Source organism: Diachasmimorpha longicaudata, chromosome 6, assembly GCF_034640455.1.
Source record: "Diachasmimorpha longicaudata isolate KC_UGA_2023 chromosome 6, iyDiaLong2, whole genome shotgun sequence".
Taxonomy (NCBI): domain Eukaryota; kingdom Metazoa; phylum Arthropoda; class Insecta; order Hymenoptera; family Braconidae; genus Diachasmimorpha; species Diachasmimorpha longicaudata.
In genome coordinates, this window is record NC_087230.1 from 4,936,669 (window position 1) to 4,960,464 (window position 23,796).

The window sequence follows — 23,796 nt, forward strand, 5'->3', positions numbered from 1 at the left end:
GTTTTTCATCGTCCATTAACTCCATATTTACTTCAATAAATAATCCTTCCGGTTGGCGTCGTTTTAATAGACAAGCCCTTGTGTAATTTCCATTCGATTTTTTTTTTATTTACACAGACAAAAATGTGTTTTACGGCATTCAATAACTTATGTTATGAAGAATTATTTGGATACGCCGACAATGAGGGAACAATGAATTATTTAATTGTTTAATTTGCTGAATTTATCCGCGTCACGCATCACCAATGAATTCTCATTTATGATCATAATTCCTCATTCCGTCATTGATATATTGCACATTGAAATATTTTTGCTAATAAATTAGCAATTTGTTTTGAAATACGGTTCCTGTCGAGATACTTTTTCATAAAGTTTATTACCCATCAAGAATTGAATTTGAATTGTTAACTTTGCATTCGATTTTTGGCTGATACTAGAGTTAACATATCGCTTTTTTCCAAAAATTATTTTTAATTTTACGAGAATAAGGTAAATCTCGATAAAGTCACGAGGAAATAGCAGTTACGTTCTTTGAAAAACGTAATTCATTCACGTCATGTTGAAAATCGGCAGCAAGGTGGTAAACCGATATGAGTTGACTTATCTCGTAATCGACTTTTTGAGCGACAACTTCGAATTGAAGGGAGATAATGGAATTTTAATAATTACATTCGTTGTAGAACTTAATTTGCTCCGCAATAGAGATTCTGATAACAATTTTATTGTCTTAGATTCTACGATATAAAATAAAAAGTGACTTATCTCGTTTTACCACTTCGCTACTGAAATCAATAAGACTAGCACATTAACGCGTGCCTTTCATGATTTCACGATTAATTAGAGACGTAGCACCCCAAGTCAATCTAGTAGTGGAATATAAATAGCACAGACAAATAGTTTTTATAACTGTTCCAGTCCATTTGAATGGGATACATGTGGGTTGGAGTTGAATATAAATATTGTTAATGTTATAAAATATAGTTGTTCCATATATTATCGTATATTATTTTATATTATCTTCTACTATCTTACAGCGTTATGTATTGACATATTTCATGGCACTTTTACATCGTGGATATCCCATCTGCAGTTTACAAATTCCAAAATCCACGTTATAAATCACTCAGACCACATAACCCCTTATTTAACCATTCACCTGCCCAACAATGCACCTCACCTCTCATTCTAAAATTTAACCGACCACACACCATACTTCCCCCTCCACCAATTTGTAGTGTACTCCCTCCGATAAATAATTTCCCAGATTGGTGCAGTAACAATTTCCATTCCAAAATCCCATACCAATACATTTAAACTTCTCTTTTTCTCTCAGGGTGCATCAATACTCGGTGCAGCTGTCGGTGGTGCAACTCGTGGCTCATCCTATAACAAGGATCGTTGTTTCACTCTGCTAGTGATCGATGATCAGAATACAGACTGGAGCAAGTACTTCCGTGGACGTAGAATTCATGGTGATTACGAGATCCGCGTTGAACAGGCTGAGTTCCGGGAGTTGTCTCTCACGGCTTGTGAAGCAGGCGCCACCGTGTCCATGGCTGTCTTCCGCAATGGGACCAAGGTTATCAGGTAAGAAGAGACGAGTTTCGTTGGAGAGTTGTTTTATCGTTGTTGATGATTTTTTTTAGAAGTGCATGAGGAATTTATTCACCAGATATTCGCGCTCGGGGGAAATGTAACGAGATGGGAGACGTGATTGTAGGGGTTGATGGGGGAGGGGGGGGGTAATGGGAAATTATTCATGGTTGTAATGCTGGCCAGTGGGGCCTTTGTTGAGATCCGAAATGGCGAAATAAATCGGTTTAATCTATGGTGTCAGATGTGATGGTACAGCGAGGTTTATGAGTGTCAAGGGAATCTGCTGTGTTTATGGAATACGATTTCAATCGTATTTATTATTTAAGGTAAATATTGTTCACTTTAGATATATAATTTCACGTTTACAGTGTTGCTACCTCGAGTTACCACAAACAATAAATAAATAGAATAAAAAGGGAAGTTCAGAGAAAACTACGAGCTTTAAAATTCACGGGCTATTGGAGCATTTTTCGGGTATTAGAGAACAATTACAGATGCAACAAAATGAATTTAAAGATTTGTGAAAAAATCATTGTCCGGTTGTTTTTTGGTCCTGGTGATGCTGAACATGTGAGGAGTAGTTTGAGGATAAGGGACAGGGAAGAGGGTTGCTCCCTTGGAGACGAGCGCATTTTAACGGGGGGAAAGTACTTGGAATTCAACAGGGCTAGCGAAAAGTACGTTGATGGCATGGGTAAAACCTGGAGGGATAAAAAACGAGTCAGAGCCGGGGCTTCGGGAAAATTTTATGACTGTCATTTGGATAGGAAGAGGGGTGGACTGGTCAATCTAAGAGAAAATCATTTTTTGTACAGTCGAGTTGACATGGATTTTCAGGAGAGAAAATATCAGGATTTTATGACTTGTACGTGCGTAAACTGAATGTGAAGGGACTAAAAATGTATTCTTCTGGTGCATGGGGAAATACGAAATTGGGGAATGACTAAAGAAGTTCGAAGAGAGGAAAGAATTTAGTGATGGTCTTAAATATTATTATATACGTGCGCCTGACACCCTCTATTTTCAAAGCTATAGAGTTTTTTGTACTACCTTTGAAGAAATTTTTTTTGAAAACTTTTCACGAATGGTGTACAGTAACAATAATGAAAGTTCCTTTCGATTCATCTTTCATCCAATTCATATCATTACTTGTTGGAAATGCGTTAATTTCAAAGCTGCTGAAAAGAGCAAAATAGATTTTTAGAAAAAATGCGCCAAGCCAAAGTTTTACCCCTCTGCCAGTGATAATTCTTCATTAAAAAAATAATTAAGCGATTAATTAAAACGCGAATGTTCGATCAGTCAATTAAGAAACGTCGCTTGAGGGGGATGAAGCGCAGTTGTAAAATAATTATTAATTTTCCAGATCGTTTAAACCCGATTTTGCCCTGGTCCGGCAAAACCTTCGTGACGCTGGGGAAGACAATAGAAATCTTCTTCTGGGACTTATGTATGGCAGCATTCCGAGTGTTAACAACCTCACGGCGATATACAACTTCCAGGTAAGCAGCCACAAATGATACTTTATTATCCTGATACACTAATAATCAATTTGAATGGTGCAGGATAAACCATGGGTGTTTGCCCACCTGCTGGGTCTCCAGCGTCGTCTCGGCAAGGATAATTTCCCCCTCATAGATCAGACGTTCTATCCGAATCATCGGGAGATGGTGAGTCATGATTTTCATTGTTCTCATCAATTCACGATTTCGATATGAGTGCACGTTTCGCCCCCATGCATGACCACGAAAAAAGCACCTGATAAAATAGACCGAAAAGAGCTGTACACCGTCTGTACAGTTCGATGTGAAAAATGATCATTAACGGTCCAGAAAAATTGGAGCCGGCGCAAAAGAGCCAATTTCAAGATCGGAATAACAGACAATCCGATCAGAGACAGCATAATCTATTTTTCCGTACGGATATTCACTTTTCCTCGGCCAGGGGTTGGTATCGCCCCTTCCTTGAGCTCGATAAAGGGAAAATTACTATACCTAAACATATCGTCGATGACTATTCTCCTTTCGTCCCGAACAATGTCAGGCGAGTAAATATCGTACGTCACTGGTCCTGAAATATACTATTTTCTCAGCGTATTTCACTTGCGGAATATTTAAAAGATCTCCGTAAAAACGATTGCGTTATGTACTAAATTAGGCAGCGAATAAATTCATTTAAACTCATTTTAATTGTCTTCATTAGATTACAAATTTTGGTCGTACAAAGTGAGAAGATTCAAATAATTTCCAATTACAATGTAACAGGAAGGCAGCCATAACTTAAGATCATAAATATCGTGACACAACATCAAGATAATATTGCAGTACTGAAGTGAAGCATTTGTATTCCCCACAAAGGGGAAAAATTTTTCTGCTTTCTCAATGTTTTCTTTTGAAAAACTTCCCTTCACTTTCTCTTCTGAGTAGGATGTGAATTGTGGGTTGAACGCATATCGGAAATCGAAGGGAAACTTGCGGAGACTAGTGCGGAGTTGAGAAAAAGAAGGAAGAGGTTGATATCGTTGGATAATAAAAGAAGTTGGTGGGCGTCTTTGGAAGGGTGGTTTCATCAAAGGATAGTATTCAGAATTTCTGATATTCCCAGAAGCGACCCATTTCACTGAAATCATTCACGTGGGGTGAAATTCCATATGGAATTGAATAATAGTACCACGTATAATCCATTAATGAACCCATTAAAGTGATCGTTTTTCTCAGCTATCTATTTTCACTTGTAATAGATAACATATAATATAATATACGACGTAAATTGAAAAAAAAAATATTTATAACTAAAAATGAACGGAATTCCAGTTTATTAAAAAATTTGATCGTTTTTTAGTTTTGTTTGAAGATTTGCAGACCTTAACTGAGAATTTATAAAAATAATCGAACAATCATGAAACTTTGTGAGCTACTGAATGACGATTAAATCTAAAAATAGTCTATTTCTTTGCATGAATTTAATCCACTACTTCTCGATAGGGTTCTCCTCGTAGAAAATATTCATGTTTAGATGAAAAATTGAAGGGAGTTCGATAGTTTTGATTTTTCCGCAGTTCAAAAATTGAAAATGTCATCTGAAATCTAAAATTTGATGATTCATTCATAGCACTTCGAGAACACGAACGCCATTCTGATAGCCATTTTTTATCAATTTTCCTGTGAATTTAACATTCTTCCCAATACATCGATTCAGGAATCGTGTATGAGTCTATTAATCATGTCCTCTAAAAGTATTTAATGATACACGACATGAAAACGCGATTTTAAATTGTAAAATTCCCTCTATCACTCAGGAAAATGTAGTTGCGACTCGATCAGTACAGGAGTAAACATCTCACGATTATTAGTAACTTAGAATCTACTCGTTACGGTATAGAATAATTTAAATATTCAATGTACATCGAAAATAGTAATAACCAAAACAGAATTCTTAAATATTTACAGTGTGAAATAAGCTAATCTTTTTTTCACAATAAAACTTGAATTCACCACACCTCTCTCTCCAAATAATATTCTGTCTCTCTGATACATCAAGCCCCCATTCGTTCATAACTTTAACATTCCGTAATTATCTCTGAAATTGATAAATTTAGGAAAAGTCTTTTGACATAATTTCTTCAGTAAAATTTCTACCGCAAAAACTCCTGTTATTTTATACTCAGAGATGAGTACCTTCGAAAAATATTAACAATAAAAACGGAATATGATCTATTCATTAATGATCTATATAATGAATCAACTCTCATGTCTGCCCGCAGTAAAAAAATCTTTTCATTAAATAAAATAATGATCTTAAGTTCAATTAAAAGAATTTCATTCATGATCCGCTAGCACGTTAAGGTTCTCTATCGAGTTTCTGGTTCCTCTCGCGTTGATGTTGGTTAAGACACTTTTTATATACAGGAGAAAGTTCCCATGAGCAGCCGCTTTTCCCCATTCTGCATATGCCATATCTCTCTTGGCAGTGTGTTGGTCCTGGTTCACTCTCCCACAGACATCCTTTACCAGCAGTAGAATTGAAGACTTGGCCTTTGTTACGCCACTGGGTATAGATGATCTAAAGATGCACAGGAACAAAGAGAAAGTTCTTGTTTTATCATTCGAGTGATTTTCATTAAGAAAATGAAAGATTAAAGAGATAGTGATGTTGGTGAATTGAAGGTGATGCTGACAGTGTTTGACAAGTTCACGAAGACAAATATTTACAATAATAGATTATCATGATGGAATGATTAGTTATTACAAACGAATGGATTTCAGCGGCAGGTTACCACCCATTTGGTTCTGCCAAATGTGCATTTTCTAATAGTTAACGAATGCGTACTAGATAAATGTACATAGTAACAGGCCCCCTAGTTGACTGGTGACATTTACCCGATTTAGGTGCATGAGAAAAATCACTACACAACGTAGTAATAAAGTCAATGTAATATAGTGAACGCTAAACAATACGTTGAATAATTTTCCCCCAATAGGGAAAATAGTAGAACGACTAGCTCTCATAACTATCGTAACCCTTATCATATATTTAATAGTTATCATTGTATCGAGAATAGTAAAGCGTTGTGCAAATAGTTTACAATATCCACAATAGTAAAGCATCCCATAATAATTCGTAATGATTGCTACAGTAAATAGTAACCTTTACTATGGTCACATAATATTAATTACTGTAGAGCAGTCATTTCGACTACTTTATATGATAAAAATTACTACTAAAATGAAGCGGAAAAATGATCTACTATATTCTTCTACTGGAATCACCCATATTATAGTTGTCTGACTAAAAAAAGTTACACGAAACTGGAAAACAATTTATTGCAATATAGTTAACCGTCTAGTCTCCTAGTAAAGCGATTAGGAACGTTTTACCGCTTCACTGGTAAATCCGAGTTTTAGGAATCGATCAAAATTCCCAATTAGATGAGGAAATTTGATGAGGGTAAATTATCTAAAGTTTGTTGTCCTGATGTACTCACGGGGCAAACACAGCTTTCATTGTATAACCCCCGGAAGCCTTTACGTTGTCTAACAGTAACTTCCGACCAGCGCATTGCCAGATCGCATAGAACTGTGTAGGGTTTACCATCCTTTATTCTACCACCAATAACCCAAGTTTCGTTTGGTAGTATGCCCATATGTTTACACGTACTGTCCGAAGGCGATGTCCACAGCATTGGGTGTTTCTTTAAAGCCTTTTCTGCTTCCGGAGTAGCCTGTTACATTGATGCATAAAAGATTTTTAGTGCTGTTGGGGTGAAGTGACCCTGCTTTCAAACGATTTTCAGATTAAAGGAATATAAGAGTGATGGAATGAATTTTTTTTCCCGGGTGATGTTGGAATTAAATTTTAAGGGAAAATCTGGGATTCAGGGGTGAATTTGCATTCTATTTCAGAGTAGATCTCATGGGAAAATATGAAATTAAATAGAACGTATGGTTATTTCAGGATTATACTGAGAAAAAAAATTATTTTCGTCGATAATATGCACTGAGATACAAAATTTATTATGCCAAGAATATTTGATAATTGCAAGAAAATTTACTCGCCATCAGCATGTCTTGCGGAAATATTTAGGGAGATTTACTGGCATTCAGTAAATTAATTTAGCAAAAGAAATGAAGAGAAAAGGGAAGAAACGGAAAGAACAATATTTTTTTCCCCGATGTAGAAGGATTTTTTGAACGTGCCTTTAAGGTCTTTTAATACTGAAACTGCATTTGTGTCAGACATGGCGAATATGCGAAATGAGATTTGTTTCCACGAAGTGAAGAATTGATTGTCCCTCCGTATGGTACCTTCATCAATTGATCTATTTGTTCCTGAGTCATGAGCATGAGAAAAGAATTTTCAAACGTTGATTTCATCCTGCCCTTCCCCGACACATACTCTTTCTTTCAATAGAATGACTCATCAGAAAAATAATGGAAAAAGTAACAAGCTTCCCCCCCCCCCTTGGAAAGACTGATTGTACCCCCGAGTGGTGGGAGATGTTGAATGAAGGGAAATTTGTGAGAGTGGGGGTATCGATCTTGGTAAGGATCAAAAGTAGTAGGTAAGGACTATAGCTCCAGTGTTTTATCATGTTCGATGAAGAATCGAGTCAATCAGCCAAACAATACCCAACTCACGTACTCATTCTGGGATTCCCCCGATTCTCTCCAATACCATTCGCGTTTTGTTGTTCTTCCATAACGATTTGAAATCAATCTCATTTGCTCTCATGGGAATCACTCAAGTACTCTCGTATCGTCGATAAATTCCAATGGCACCATTGGTGGTATACGTATCCAAATCAAATGGGAACACACGATCATGGGTGGGAATTACTGCCAACTTTCACGAGACAGTATTCAAGCGCAAAAGGAGAAGGTGACCAAGTACATATAACGCATCTGATAACGAATGAACGGAAGTTGTTGGACAGGGCCCCGAATATGTATTGAGGACATCATGTCCATGTTTGAAGAGGTTCACTGGAGTCTGATTGCAATCAATGGAGAGAACTTATCCTACTTTGAATGGAGTTGTATTCAAGAGTTCTCAGCTAGTTTATACATCAAGATCTTGCATTTGGAGAGATATTTGCGGGAAGAAAATTCAGGTCGATGGGTCTTTCATTGTTGGCTGGGGAAATCAATGGGGGAAAAGTTGAGAGTATTTTGAATTTTATATTGCGAGAAAATTCCGATATTTTTTATGTATTTTTACTTAAAAACAATTTTGAAGCGATCCGGGTCAACGACCCTAACTCTTTAATATTCGATCCTTTATTCCAGTCCTATTTGTTCTTAAGTTTCCAGACATTTTCTAATGATGGTATCATTTAACAATTTACGTACTTCATTGCATAATTTGATATTGGAATTTTTCGGAATATGTAGAGCGGTGGATAAAAATCTTTTAATACTCTTAAAGGGGCCGATATCATAATCTGAAACTATCTTCCCTTTGTAGGAAGATTGTATTTACCTTGAATATCTTCCGAAGCTTGATCGTGTAAGCAGCTTCATCTTTACTGAGCTCCTCAAGAGTTTTTATCGTGACCCGGGCAACTGCAATAGATCGAAGAAATACAATTTAATAATTGATTTCAGTGATATCCTTCATCTCTTGAAAATTACACATTATAAAGTCCCCCAACGTATTTCCTTCAGCTCCGAGGAAATGAAGGAGTTTACGGAGAAAAGAAATATCCTTCCGGAGATAGTAATCTCCGGTTCCAACTGAAGCTCTAGAGAGTGCTACAGAAATAAAAAAAAAATCTTCCATCTAGTTTTTCCAATGATTATGTTTCTTTAGTTTCTTTCAACTCTCGAGTTTTTCCAACTGGAAACGTGTTTGTTTTCGGTTGTTACATAAATGCTCGGACTCGTTGAGGGGCAATAAATTCACCGATGGAGTCGGCAAACAATTTCCGCTCACTAATTTTCGTGCGATAATTAGTCGAATTGCATTGGATTTTTAGGGGAGTATTCGGAATTTATTGTAGTACATCGGTTTGGAGATTTATCTCGGAAATTTTATTCGAATGTTTATTCGAAATTTTTTCATCTGCGTTAATGGAAACTTTCGCTGTTCCTGGAGTTCAAATTCTTCTCAGTACTTGTAATTAAACTGTAGAAACTTTCATTGTAGCGTTATTTTATCGTAGATTACATGGATATAGGAACGTACTGAAATGAAAATCAGTTTGTCTTGGGAGAAAAGAGTTGTTTAAATATTTTCAGATCTCGAAGGCAGTGCACTTGAGATGCATTGTAAATTAGACGATATTTATAATTACATGAAAAATAATATACTTCATTGAAATATATATTATACTTAAATTAAGTTTATTTAATTTTCGACGACAATAGTGCGAAAAAACAACAATTTTCCTCGCTCATGAAATTGTCTATAAAAAACTTAAATCACTCTGTCCTGTAACTCCACCCGGAGAAAAATCGAACAAACCATCTGTCTTCACGAATGTAATTGGCTACCAATTTCCGGTCAGTGATTCATTACAGTAATGATCCGATACTCCACGAATTTTCGACTTTTCCGTTAATTCCATTGTCAGGTTTACCGTATATCACGAGCGCTGCCATCGTGAATTTAACAATAGACTCGAAATTACCATATTAGTTGACTTTATCACTACGGGGAGTCATGGTCGTGCCAAGGAAATTCATTCATGACCTCCAGAGAGTTAGCAAACACTCGCGAATCTCGAGGTTCATAATTCAAGGACGTGCGCACGGTAAAAAAGTACTCTTGTGTCTTTTCGTTTGTCCTCGAGGGCGCTAGGAATGAAAGGCTCTTGCCTCTTTAGCATAATTGGGTTACCGATTTTTTTTATTGAATGGAAACACGAAAAACTGATTGTTGGAATATTCGAGAGTACCGTCGTTGTTGGTAAAAAACTAGTCGACAACTATTTATCACATACTGGGGAACACAGTTTTGGGAAAGGACTCGATGAGGAAAGAGTTCCTCATCGAGTGTATTCCGAAATCGATAACGGTTTAAATAGCTCTATCCCTAATTATATATTTTGTTAAAAAATCCGAACTTAACATACTATCTTAAGGGAAACTTAACATTTCCGTTGTATTCAACGGTTAAAATAGGAAATAAAATTAAGGCATTTTTTGACAGATCGAAGAAGATAACATCGCATCGTTTGGAAAAATAAATTCTATTATTTCTTTATAGGAAGGAAGTGTTTAAAAATATAAATACTTGCTGAAAGTTAATTTAATACTAACTGATTTAAGATAGTACTGACTATTTCGGAGTCAAATAAAAAAGTTTCTATCAGAAAGTTGGAAGAAGGAACCATGTTTATAATTACCCCAATCTGCTCTACAAAATTGCTTCTGGGGATGCGGCCTTTCGCAGGAGCAAGCCTCAGCATTCTCGATCGTGTACGCTGATATGAGAAGAATTATCAGGGGACTCCAACACGTTAACCGCCGCATCTGAAATCAAAAGAAATCCGAAAATGATAAGAGACTTTATCCATAAATGAAAAGAATTTCAGAATTCAGAGGATTCTCATAAAATTGCAAATGATCAAGGAAAAAAATCAATGTATATATGCTATATTAATTCAAGTATATTTTTTATTTGGTCCTGGTATATTGAAATTTCGATGTCAATATTGACAACGAAATATTTTTCCCCCAGGACTCTATTCGCGACTGTAAATAGTCTAGAGCCTAAAATCCTGGGGAAATCAATTTCTCATCGATTTTGTTACAAATATAAAACAAATATAAAATAGATTTACAATAAATATGATAATATACTCGATTTAAAAATTTTCTCTTTCTGTCATACTGATGTTTCATGAAATCATGAATGTCACCTGCAGCTTTTTTACAGAAAATTTTGTGTTTCAATATCATTTTCTGGTTATTTGCCTAAACTAATAATAATTCATTCAATACATGGGTGTGATCTCAACTGCGCCATTACTCCACTGCTCGAATAAATAGATACAGCAAAGATATAAAGTACATAAATGTCATTGAATATGTAAATTGGGAAACATGCAGCAGCATGAGTAAATATCAATTGCCCTCGCTGATTTAACAAGAGCAAATGTATTGATTCTTCTTTCCAAATGAATATTTATATACGTTCATCCCCGAAACAAGGGATTTTAATCGAAAATTGTAGACAAAAGCGTTGAAATTTCCCTCTGACAGACATAACAAATTTCCAATTATTCGGACAATTCCAAATTTCAATTTCATTTAGCAATAGTTTCGGATCAGGAAGTTGAGAAAAAAATGGACAATATCAAGTCCGTTAATTGACACAACATAATCGATAAATAGAGCTGCCTCATCCCCCTAAATGATAATTCCTTGTTAATTAATTCCTCCCTCTGCGTTCAGCAAAAATTAGTGTGGAATTTTCGTTCAAAATTTCCTATCAACCGTGTTACAGTTTAAAGATCCGACAAATTCATCGTTCTCACGTTAGATATCTGTGTTAATCCGTCTGAGTTTATTGACGCCAGCTGTTACATTCTCGCATCATCCTAAACATAGACACATGAGAGTATAAACGAATTGAAAACCTCATGCTCCACTTAGAATAGAATCCAGAGGATCGAATACGCTGTCCCATTGATGCGTAACCACTGTTTGTATTTTCTCACTCGTGATTAATTACTTTTCCAGAATGAAACAGTTCTGTCATGATTGCTATCTGATAAAGTTCCTATTTATTGCGTCCAATCGATACAATAGCGCTATTGTATTATGAGACATTTTTTGCAATAACTTCCTATATCTCTTATTTTTTTTCTGGTGAATTGTTTTCATTCTGCTGAAGTTCATCTCAAGTTTTAATTGCAGACGTAATTTATCGTTTACTTCCTCATATTTTCCATAAATTTTATTGCTTAAACATCGCAGGTTTCAATTTTAATTTTAATATTGAACCATTGGCAAGAATTTTCAGAAAACCCCCAGCAAAAATAGAAATTTTTGAATATTTGAATATTAATAGTTAACGAACGTATATTTGATAAATCTTGTTTGACTTGACTTTCAATATTCAACTGAGTTATTTGTTAACTATTAACGAATATTCATTTGTCACATACACAGAAAAAAACTTGAATCAAGTACTCAAGTACTTAATACTTGATTTGCATATGTAAGTTATACTTACAACAAATATAATTATATATTTGATTGAAATAAGTACAATAATATACTTATGTTGAGTTCTTTTCGTTTCGTGAACATTCCAAATAGTATCATTTCAAGTCTTTCGAAATCCCCTCGATCATAAAAAAAAATCCAATCTCTGAAAACGAAAGATTGCGTAAATGCCCCTAAGCGTTATTGAGGATCGGCCCTTATCCACCAGTTAACCGAATAAATACCGATAGTTCGGCCGTAAATTCCGAATGATATATCCAGGGAATCCGTTTGCACGCACAGGATGGTGGTGAAGTACGATCAGAGGAAGTACTTCAAAAGAAAAGAAAGATTGAACCGATCGTTAAAGACGATTGAGTTCAGAATCCGTCTATGAATCGCGAGACACAAAATGCTGTTTCGATGCCGTATATGTATACACCTGTGTTGCAGACTGTGCGTAAATAATAATACGAGATGAGGATCTGGAGTGTGATTATGGCGGTTGTACCCGATAATCATCATTTATTATATATATTCATACGGTTTTATCACCTGCTAGTATCGCAACCTTGAATTATAAGCGGTAAAAACAAGTACGTGACGAGTGAAAATTATTCTGATGATTATGGTGGTTTTTTTCTTTTTCATGAGCGAGAAGAATTATGTACTTAATCGTCTCGCTTGGATTATTTTTGATAATGCTTTTTTTATGTAGAAAAAATAATTGTTCAATGAATTTTTCATTATTATGCTTCAATTTTTATGATAAATAGTGTACGTTTTGAAATTGAAATAGAAATTTGGAAAATTTTTAAAGTAGTTCAACCCTCTTCAACATTCGGTTTAAATTAATGTCATGCAATTCAGTTGGTAAATAAATAATTTAAAATCTTTAAGAGGATTACTTCAAGTTTCGGGATATGAATGGTGAAAGTCTGGAAAACATTTTTGTTGCAAAATGTTTTTCAACTATATGAAATACCGTGTGACATTTTCCGATGAATCCACTAGTGTCCGAGATATTTACAAAAAGATATCCAAGAGCAACCCCCGACTCCCATTTCACCGCAAGTTTCAATGTTTTGAAATCCATTTCCCCAGGAATAGCGGAAAAATTTCCCAGAAGTCTATTCACTCTCTGATGGTTGAAAAATAAAAGTATGAAAATGTTTACCATTTCCATTCGGTGTGAGTCCAAGCTTGCACCCCCATCCCCTTAGAACAGCGGAAACAAAGTAGCCACTATGAACCGGACGCATATTCGAGGGTATAGATTTTTTTCATGGGGTGAAAAAAAAAACTTTTCAACGTAGTTATACGTAGTTATTTCTCTGCCGGGTGAGAATGAAAAGCACCCCCAAGTGGAGAGGGAAAAACGTTAGCGGCCAAGTGAAAAATCGTGACTGAATGAGAAAAGCATTTTTAAATCTCTCAGTCCGCGGACATTCACAATTCAACATTCATCATTCAACGCATTGCTCGAGCTTTTTTTTACGGCTTGCATGTAAAATCTGATTAGTTTGGCACGGAAAAAATGAATACAGAGAAAAAATTCAATCTCGGGTATAAAAGACTTTTTACAAAACTATTTTCAATTTTAATATTTTTTTTCACTGTTCTCGCTATGTACAATAAAAGTTTATGAATCCTCCAGTTTAATCTGGAAAACGTCAGAAAGCTCAACGGTGCGGGCTAAAACGTTCTGCTCTCTCCTAAAGTCAAATATTGATGTAGTTATTCGAGCAAAATTGTGGAACATTAGAATTTTATTGATGAACTTTTGGTGAGAATTTGAAAATTTCTACGTAACTTTTCTTTTATTTATTCCCGTCGATGTATCTCTATAATCGGTTACTTAAATATTTCCAAATAAACTTGGTGCATTTTCTCGTATCGTGAAAAATCACCCTCAGTTCGATTTACTCAGATTCCCCATATTTCGGAAACGCCCGCGGACACGGACGACGCGAAATTGTCCGCATAAGAACAGACGAACTCTCCAAAAAAAAAATTATCTTCTCACCTCATAACTATTCCGCAGAACAAATTTCCTCCTTCACTGCATCATCCCCATAATCCGCGAATTACCACCGTCTGCAAATGACGTAGAAAACCCACAACAACAGTCCGAATCAAAACACCTTTCCAATCTTCTCAAAAGGGCGGAAATGACGGGGAAAAAACCGTTCAACTTCTGAGAAATAAAAGGTTCTTCGCTCCAGCTTTTATCGTCACCGAAGTGAATTTCCTCCACTTAACTCAGCCCAGTCTTCCAGCAATTTCTTCTTGTCCAAACGGAAGAGCCGAGGGAGTTGCAGGGAAAAGTATGGGTGAAGCGACTCAGTGTTATCTTCGCGAGAATTATTCCGAGTATCGATTTCACGACTGTACGCATGGGAAATTCTGTTCTCCCCAGCCCTCCCTCCCACCCCCCACCCCCTTTCCCCTAGTTTTTTCCCACTCCCCCCTTTCTGCAATTTATCTTCACTCTCAATACCTCATCTGCACCCTGAGATAAAGAATTTTAGTATTTCATGGTGGGTAAATTGCAGGAATTGAGTTGGTGGTCATCACACCGTGAAACTTATATCCACGATGAACATTTAGGGGGTCCCGGGGAGTTGTAAGCCAAATAAGGGTCTACCGTTGGGCCTCAGTATGTCAGGGCTTATCTTTATTACACGTTCGTTCACAGCCTGGTATTATTGGACTACCGTCGGATGCTGTTATTTTCATCTCTTATTTTTCTCCTCTCTCTTGTTCCGTTTTTTTATTCATTCGTTTTTTTTTACAATTCCCATCTCACTTTAACTCACGTACAATTTTTTTAATAGTAGAGTTGTGTCTCGCTTGTTGCACACCTGGGAGTGCAAAATTACAGGAGCAATGGAGTCCCTGGTGGGTCCAGCCTGAGCGTGACGAACGTAACACGGTTTATCGGCGAGCAATGCAATGGAATATTGCTGGAGGTTACATTGACCGTATGACGATCTTCTAGTGAAGAATTTTACGACGTTAAACGTCACGAATTGAAGATCGATGGGAATAAACTTGTGGAGAAAAATTTATTTATTTATTCGATTTTTTTGAGGGATTTGTAGATTTTGGAGAGTTGCACATTTTGCAAATCTGTTGTTTTGGCCCTCTGGGGGAGGGGGAGGGCGGGGGCGGTGCATGAAGATTGAAACGAAAATTATTTTGAAATGAAAAAACAAATGAATTTTCCGTTCAGTAAAAAAAAGGGAAGTTGGAATGCTCCGGGTGTTAAATTTTCAATTTTTGATGAATTTAAGTTTGACGCGAATTCGAGATTTTAATTTTGAGATAATTAACTAATGAAAATAAAAAATTACTGATTTGTAATCTGATTCCAACTGGAGTTATGAAATTTATTCATGCATTAGAACTCAAACAAAACAATATCACCAATAAAAAAAATGTAACAATATCTCCATCCGACAATTGTCAACGTCCCGAGACAATGCGAGAAATTCGATCCCAATCGATACCGTAACGTATCTCCGTTAATCGATACACAGACGACGGAATGTCGTTGTAATGCTTGTACACACGTACAGTTAACAACGTGAAATGCATCGCCAATGAAAAACCCGTTGGGTACATGTACAAACCCGGCCAGTGATATCGCACTAACATGAGCGTTTGGTGCGTTCATTTATATATCCAATTCGCCCATTGGCGATGACAAACGTTTGGCATGTGTGTTTAAAAACGTGTACACAAACATTAGCATCGTACAAACTCCACTCCCTATATCATCTCGTGACGCATCGATGAGTTTCTCTACCTTAGTGAGCAATTTTCTACCGGGTATTTTGCTTGTGTTAGTTTTTTTTCGGCATCGATGAGGTCACTTTGGATTCGTCGATTGTGCGGACGAGAAGATAAATAAATAGAAATTCGGTTGTAGTTGTTTTGACAATCGAGTTGAATTGGAGAGAATTTCGTTAATTTATTTCGTTGGTTGAAATTGTGTTCTCGATTTTTGGTGATTAAAAATATTACTGTAATTGGATTTACGTAGGGGTTCGAAGCCTTGGGCGAAGTTGGACTCCGTCATGGGCAGCCATTGGGCGGCCATCTCCTCGTCGCCCACTAGACTTTGAATTTTGCCGGGACAGATATAAAAGTTTTCCTAATCCGACAAAGAAATTTTACTAGATCGCATAGTAATTTTTCTCAGGCCTGCAATTTTCACCGAGATTATCAGGCAGCATAGTAATTTTTATAAACATCACACCATAAAAATTCTCTGATTTTTCTCTCCGTGTACGAGCAAAAACAAAAAATCGATATGACACATTTTCTTTTATAAAACCCTGAGTTTTTTACTTTTTCCCTCGGTAATATTTTTATCAATTACCTTTCACCTCTACTTTTCTCACCCGTCTGCCCCTTTAACGCGAGTGCGTTAAATTTATGTTGATTCGTCTGTAGCATTTAGTCCGGAGGTAGCGCACACCGCATGACTGCACAAAGGGAAAGATCCCCTCGAATGAACAAGACAAATCGAAAAAAAAAATATATAAAAAGAAATAGGATGGGTAACATTCAAAAGAGGATGCTACTCGTGATGATCTTGCAAGGATATTTCATGGGGTGTTGAACATGAATGACGCAGGTGAAATTGCTTTGCATAAAAAGCCTCGAGTTCGAATATATCTGAAGTGAGTGCATGCCTCAGTCATATTGCGAGTCTCGAAATATCCTCGTACTCCATCAAATTTCAGGAATACCTGAGGTAGTTCTCACCGTTTCGCAAATATGTTCCTCGGAGGCCGGCGAAAAAGGCGAAATCAAAGAGTTAAAATTCATTTTTATCTTCGTTTTTTTCTCCCATTTTACTGTGAAATACAAACACGACGAATGAAAATCATTTCAACTTCGATTTATTTATATTTTTATGTATTTTTCTTTTATTTATTTTTTTTCTTTTACTTTGAGTAATGGTTGAGAGTGAAAGCCACAAACTGAAGGGTCGAACGTTGGACAACTCCGAGGGCTAATATTTATGCTAATGTAATGACTAGAATATCAGAATGACAAATAATATTGCCAACACCTGCATTACCTGCTCATAATTTTTTACCATTAGTGGGGAAAATAGTGTAAAGAAAATAAACTCTGCGTTACACTGATGTATTTTCTTTTTTTTTTGTTGACTGACAGAACAATGAACCATTGTCAGCGATTTTTATAAACGCGAGAAAGAATTTCCGTTAGTGACAAGTGAAGTTTTAACGCTGAGAGAGGAGAAAAAAATAATGGAAAATAAAGGGTTGGGTATGAGTGGTGCATTTGTCGAGTTGAGCTGCGGTGGAAAAACTCGAACGAATAGTGCCACGGTGACCAGGCTCAACATCATGACAAAATGAAATTTATCCCTCAGGGATGAGAGAAGAGAAGGGGGTAATGAGAAGAGGATAATTGGGTTCTTCGGTTCTTAGCGTTTGTTTTCCAGAGACTAAAATAAATATTGTTTCGGAGGTTTTCGCTGATAGTCGGTTAAAAGACCGATTACTCTAAGGGAAATTTGGTTTTACAAATTGATGGAGTAGGAGAGACCTGGGGTAACATGGGAGTTCCGGGCAATACGGGACACTATAGCGTTTTTGACTCATTTCCACTCACTTTTTTCTGATAAATCAAATTGGAAACTGTTTGACAGTTTATGACATAGCTACATACCATATTATCTGATACATATATAATATAACGGATAAAGTAAAATGGTATAGTATAAAATTTTTTGGTTGACGAAAAAATCTAAAAAAGCATCAAATTTTGACTTTTTAAACGTGAAATTTCCAATACATCGATTTTAATTCTGAAATTCTCTGTGGAAAAATGTAAATTACAAAGATCGTCAAGTATTTTCCAACGGCAAATTTCCACGCTCACAAACAAAAATGTTCACAATTTATAAAAAAAAACAAAAATTTCGATTTTTTCTATTCCTGTACCACATTATTCTCAGCAATTTGATCGAACGGTGTTCAATTACCCTTTAATACACCCCGAGCCCATAAATTCGCTCCCCTATCTAATCAAGAATCTCCAGAATCTGAAATTCAAACGAGTTCCACGGAGGTGTGAACATATTACACTTTACGACTATCCAATCACGCCTTAAATTTCGCTCTAGCAATCACCGGAGCAAATAAAATCCAATCAACACGTACTATCGTAGACACCGAGCATATCTCAATGATTATTACTTAATTATCAATTAGCCCAGGGCGAGTCTCGCTGATTCTAATGATCACTTTGAATACGAGTGGGTGTCTCCATAATAATCTCGGCAATCGACGAAAATCGAATTTATGGCCCCAGTCGCTCTATAAATTGTCATGATTCATTTCCTCGATTGAACATGTCATTTTATTTCAACGGTACATGGAAATACAATTGAGAGATAAATACTCGCGGGCCAATTGAAGTGTTAATAGTCTGCATCGTGATCGTAAGATATCATATATCTATCTGTCTCGTTTTATTCCTCGCGACGCATAATGGACACGTCGATTACGTGTTACTGCGTCTGATGGTAATTATCGCCTGATACGGGAAGTAACGCTTATCGACTTACGACGTGTATTCACATGTCTCCGCACTTTTAATTGGATTATAATGATTAGAATGTTGCTGCACGATCGTGAAATTAATGGAACATGTTGAAGCATGAAGAACAACCAGTGAATGAAATTAAAGCGTTAATTTGGCCTACATTTTATGGAAGAAAAATTGTTGAATTCGAAGCATTTTATGCTCGATCTAATACTTGATTTTGTGCAGTGGTTTGCGCGGAAAACTGTTTGATAAATAAATAGAAATAAATAAGAGCGGCAAACCAAAGTTCTGTTTGATGGAACAAAATAGTTGAAGGAAAATCGAAATTCCGGGCGCAGATCTTTTTACATTACTTTCTGTTAAACCGTATAGCATCAGTTTAATTTTCCATTTTGTAATCCACGACCACTTTCTATAACAAGGTTAAAGTAATTTTCAGTACCTGAAATTGAGACCATAAGGCGTACGTTGGGGCTATTCTTGGTTCACTCGAGGGCTATTTGTTCCAAACTCATGATGTCTTACTTATTTTAGCAAGAAGGTCATTTCTTTTTTCTCATCTCCGATGGTAAAGATTAACGAATTTTGAGGTCTATTTTGCATCCATTTTAATTTAGCACTACATGGAAAGAAATTTTGGATGAAACTTAAACCTCTAGAGGGCGAAACGTGGAACGAAATGACAATCTACCGCTTTTTAGGTCAAGTTTCGTTGGAAAAATTAGACTGGGGAGGGTAATTTTTGGGATAAAACTACCCTTCGACCGTCGTTTCGCCGTCTGGAGGTCTAATTTATACCTAAAATTTCTTTCCGTGTAGACAGAGAGAAAAAATCTCTAAAAGTTACGTACCTGTCAGTAAGAAATACGGAATAATTACGCATGTTTTTCACTGAGCGTTTCATACTTTCTCTGAAAGACTTTGGACTTTTTTCTGAAAGTTCACTGAAAAAGTGGGTAAATGTTCCGTAATTCTTACCAAATATTATTTTTACTGGCTGATTACGGAACACACAGATCATTTTCAAGGAATTTTTCTCTCCGTGTAGCTCTTGCAATCCTGACATGAGAAAATTATTCCATTTGTCATTTTTGATTTTTGAGAAATCACTTTTGTGGTGATTTTTCGTTCAACGCATTTTATAAATTTTTGACAGCCCCTAAAATTAACGCAAGACCACTCAAATCATTCCCAGAACAATGAAAATGTTCGATTTTATTTTGCCCTCGACAATCGATAGTATCAATTACCACCGTCTGCAGCGACCGATTAAATTCTCTTCCTCGAATCATCCGAAACATTTCAATGTCATCTTCTGACTGACACTCAAGCACTACAAGGTACTCTCAGACGTTATGAAGTTACATGAGAAAATGTTAACACCCAACGGACTATTCGTTTTTTAATTGATCTCCTTTCCCAGATTCGTAGACCGAATGTACAGTGAAAACCCGAAGAAATTCTATTTCGAGAATTGCGGGTGTTTAGCTTGTAAGGTTTCGCGATGATAACACTAACGGCCTCGAGGTTAAATCGCAATCATCGTGGAATTGCTACTGTGACATCATACGTGATAATGTCATCCTGGATAATCAAGATACTTTGAGAGATTCCGTCTTGGATTTTATCTAAAACTTTGATTAATTTCATTCTCCACCTTGATAAATCTATTTGGTTTTAGTTATCAAATTATTATCCCATTTAGTTTGATTAAATCTACTTGAAAAATTAATTTTCCAATAATTATAGCTATTAATGACGAAACTAATGTCATCTGTCTCCATTTAGATAAGCGGTAAATTTCAGTAAACTTAATTGATAGGCAGATAAATAGATAGACAATCAGCACTTTATTGAGAGGAAAATATAATTTTCCGAACAACATTAGTTTTGGACAAACCAATGCCCGAAATTTCCATTGGAAAATGCGCATGAAATTCTTGTCATCAAAATATTAAGTGGCGAAATTATATTTTTCTCTTAATGTTCACCATTTATATGTGATTACTTTGTTTATCCAATAAAAATATCACTAATGAGCCCTAATCAATCAAATTGATATATGTTCATCAATATCAATGATGTTATAGATAATTTGTAATCCTATTTTAACGATTTAATATTAAAGTTGATTAATTTCTTTCACTGCTCATCTCCACGAAATTTTGTGAATTTTTCCAACCCAATAATTACTACTGAAATAAACTCTTCACCATGAAAATACAGAATGACGGGATTATATAGTCTCACAAATATGTTAACGCAACGTTAAATCCGCAAATAGAGCCATCGAAATTAGTAAAATTTTCGAAAGAGCGTTTCCGATAACAAACAATTCATGGCGTTATACATTATTTATGAATTACATGAGTCACTCTATTTTCAATATCTCGTAGCATTCCAAATACGAGTATCTGTCATTCGTACACTCATATAAACACACGAGTAATAGTTTGCAAATGCATGAGTAAACACCTGTGGGTGCAATCCAGATTGGATGAGCTTGAAGGCTCCTAATGTCAAGCGGTGGCACGATTTCCGATAAATCAATTTTACCGGAATTTCAGTCGTAACTGATGTGATCGCATTAACTCGTCGGAGATATGTTCCCTGAGATTTTCAATTTGAGTAATTGATTCTGAGCGGCGGAGAGAGCAGGAGTATAATCGATGAAATGGAATAGATAATTTTTAGTTTTTGATGGACTTTAGCGCCGGGAGAAGATAAACGAAGAAATTTTCTTATTAGGGTATCGCCCGAGGACCTTCAGCTAAATTGGAAAAGTGTTGAAATTTATCAATGAACATATATTGAGGGCTTCCTAATTATCCGGTCATTATCCAGTAATTCCGGATATTTACGTTAATCTATAAACTGCACGAAAAAATAACAAAATTGACGTAAATTATTAAAGACTCAGAACAGCACATTATTTTTTCCGATAAAATTTAACCCCTGAAATGGTTTTCGATTTGAATTTTCCTCACAAAAATTTTTCCCCCAATGTGATCCAATGAATTCTCATCCAATAAATTCTCTCCTAAAATACTGATAAACTCAACGAAGAATTTAGTGACAGCGATTGACACAAAATGCTGAAAATATTTCACCTGAACGCGCTGAAATAAAATATTGAAGTTCACTAATTGCATTTACTTCTGAGCCTCTCATGAAACGCACTATAAGAATCCCGTCCAGACTCAGTAAAATCAGCAGCACTCAATATTTTATCACGATTCATCATCAAAAAAACTTGGCATCATCGCACACATGAAAAATTATCGAACTAAGAAGTTCATTAAATTTGACACCCCAAAACGAGCCGGAAGTGCTAAAAAAAATTATTCGGTCTTGTCGAAAGCCTTCAAAATTTTAAAATAAACAGTCGGCAACTTACTTTTAACTTCAAGAAAGTAATCCAAGGTCAGTGAATAAGTATCCAAATAAATATTTGAATTATATCACTAAATATGCAACGACTCTTTTCTTCGATTGGAGATTAGCGAAGTAGTGTAACACCGCTTGGATGCGCGTCACCGCAAGACTGGCCCAGTTCCATCGTATTACCAGCGCTATTATATTCCGGGCCAGCACTAGCATCCCGGTCTGCTTGTGAACCAACTGCGTGCACAATATTCCACCTCTCTTTTCTTCGACGTTCGTACACATAAATGAAGTTTAAACACACACTTGCATTCCATTGCACACCTCCGAGATTCGTCCGACGAGGCAAATGCAGAAATGCAGAAATGGGAAATGCAGGAAGATAAAAAAAAATGCTTTCTGGCAAGACAGGTTAAATAATAATTGAATGGATCACGGATCATGCAACAAAAGATCATTGACCATTATGTCGTTACTTAAAACAATAATAATAATAAGCCTCAGAGACGGGAAACGTCAAGATTGATTAAACAATTTCTATAAAACGTTTTATTATTTTTATTGCTAGTTTCAGGGCTAACATACAAAAATGTTGTCCCGGATATATTGTTTAAATAAATTACTGTTGGGGAGTGCGGCGCACACTTTCGGGCGCTAATATTGCTGATTGGATTGTTTTAATTACCGAAAATTTTAGATCTTTTTTGTTCGTAATTTTATAAAAAATTATTTCGTATTTTTGTTTTTTTTCCTTCATTATCGATATTTATCGAGATACGGAATAAGAACGAAAGAATGGCGAAGTCCAATTGTTGGAACAATACTTCAGATGAGTTTGGGAGGGAGTTTTTGGTCTTTCTCTACATTAACATTAATGCGAGCGATAGAAATAGAAATTTTTTTTCAGTTTTTCGAATCAAAAAACTTCTGGCGCTTGAAGTTTAAGACGTACATTTTACGGAACTGTTATGATTTTTTTTACAGTATGTCGTAATTTTTACTGGATATTTCTCTCCGTGTATTTAGTAGAATTCTTGCAAGGCTTCAATTTGAAGAATCGCTCGTCTCATTAGTTTATTTATGCGCCCAATTTTCTAGCGCTAAAGAAAATGAGAAAAAAGCAAATCTGTTCTGTATTGTAACTTTCCATTCGGGTTTTCAGTGGAGAACACGTGTCACCGGCGTCGAATAATTGGAATTCAGTGAAATTAAATTTTCATTAGTTTCAATCGGTATTTTATAGCTTTTAATACATTCTTTAGATAAAAATAATATATTAAAAATGAAAAAGATGTCTTTTCTGATGTAACAAAAGCATAAAACATGTAATTATAAAGACATATAGTGTGTAATCACCAAATGATCATTAAAAGTATTTTAGGTAAAAATACTTTTATATCTATTTATATTTACAATAAAATTGTACATTTTCATAAACTGAATAATATAATATAGTATAATATTCAATATAACATTAAATTTCAATACATTTCAATATACATATTCCACGTAACTCTACCCTTTTAGTAAATTCAAAGATTATCGAAAACTACCCAAAATTGTTGCAAAA

At 35.7% G+C, this 23,796-nt stretch overlaps 2 protein-coding genes across 7 annotated transcripts in view; one reads left to right on the plus strand and one right to left on the minus strand.

The window, feature by feature from the left end:
- LOC135163810 (synapsin) overlaps positions 1-23,796 on the plus strand; it is a 71,665-nt gene that overhangs the window by 16,072 nt on the left and 31,797 nt on the right. For all 4 annotated transcript variants that reach the window (XM_064123626.1, XM_064123625.1, XM_064123623.1 and 1 more), the window contains exons 4-6: positions 1,334-1,587; positions 2,963-3,098; positions 3,162-3,266. In XM_064123626.1, the coding sequence (XP_063979696.1) occupies positions 1,334-1,587; positions 2,963-3,098; positions 3,162-3,266 (495 nt within the window). The remainder of the gene's footprint in view (positions 1-1,333; positions 1,588-2,962; positions 3,099-3,161; positions 3,267-23,796) is intronic.
- The window catches only part of LOC135163812 (metalloproteinase inhibitor 3), a 34,191-nt gene continuing 14,160 nt past the window's right edge, over positions 3,766-23,796 (minus strand). Inside the window, exons 1-5 of one of the 3 annotated variants that reach the window (XM_064123632.1) lie at positions 22,240-22,428; positions 10,442-10,575; positions 8,575-8,657; positions 6,581-6,817; positions 3,766-5,658 (exon numbers count right to left, since the gene is read on the minus strand). In XM_064123632.1, coding sequence (XP_063979702.1) covers positions 5,437-5,658; positions 6,581-6,817; positions 8,575-8,657; positions 10,442-10,568 — 669 coding nt within the window. In that variant the 5' untranslated portion in view covers positions 10,569-10,575; positions 22,240-22,428 and the 3' untranslated portion in view covers positions 3,766-5,436. Of the gene's footprint in view, positions 5,659-6,580; positions 6,818-8,574; positions 8,658-10,441; positions 10,576-22,239; positions 22,429-23,796 lie in introns of those variants that run through there. The other 2 variants (XM_064123630.1, XM_064123631.1) reach the window with 2 other exon arrangements.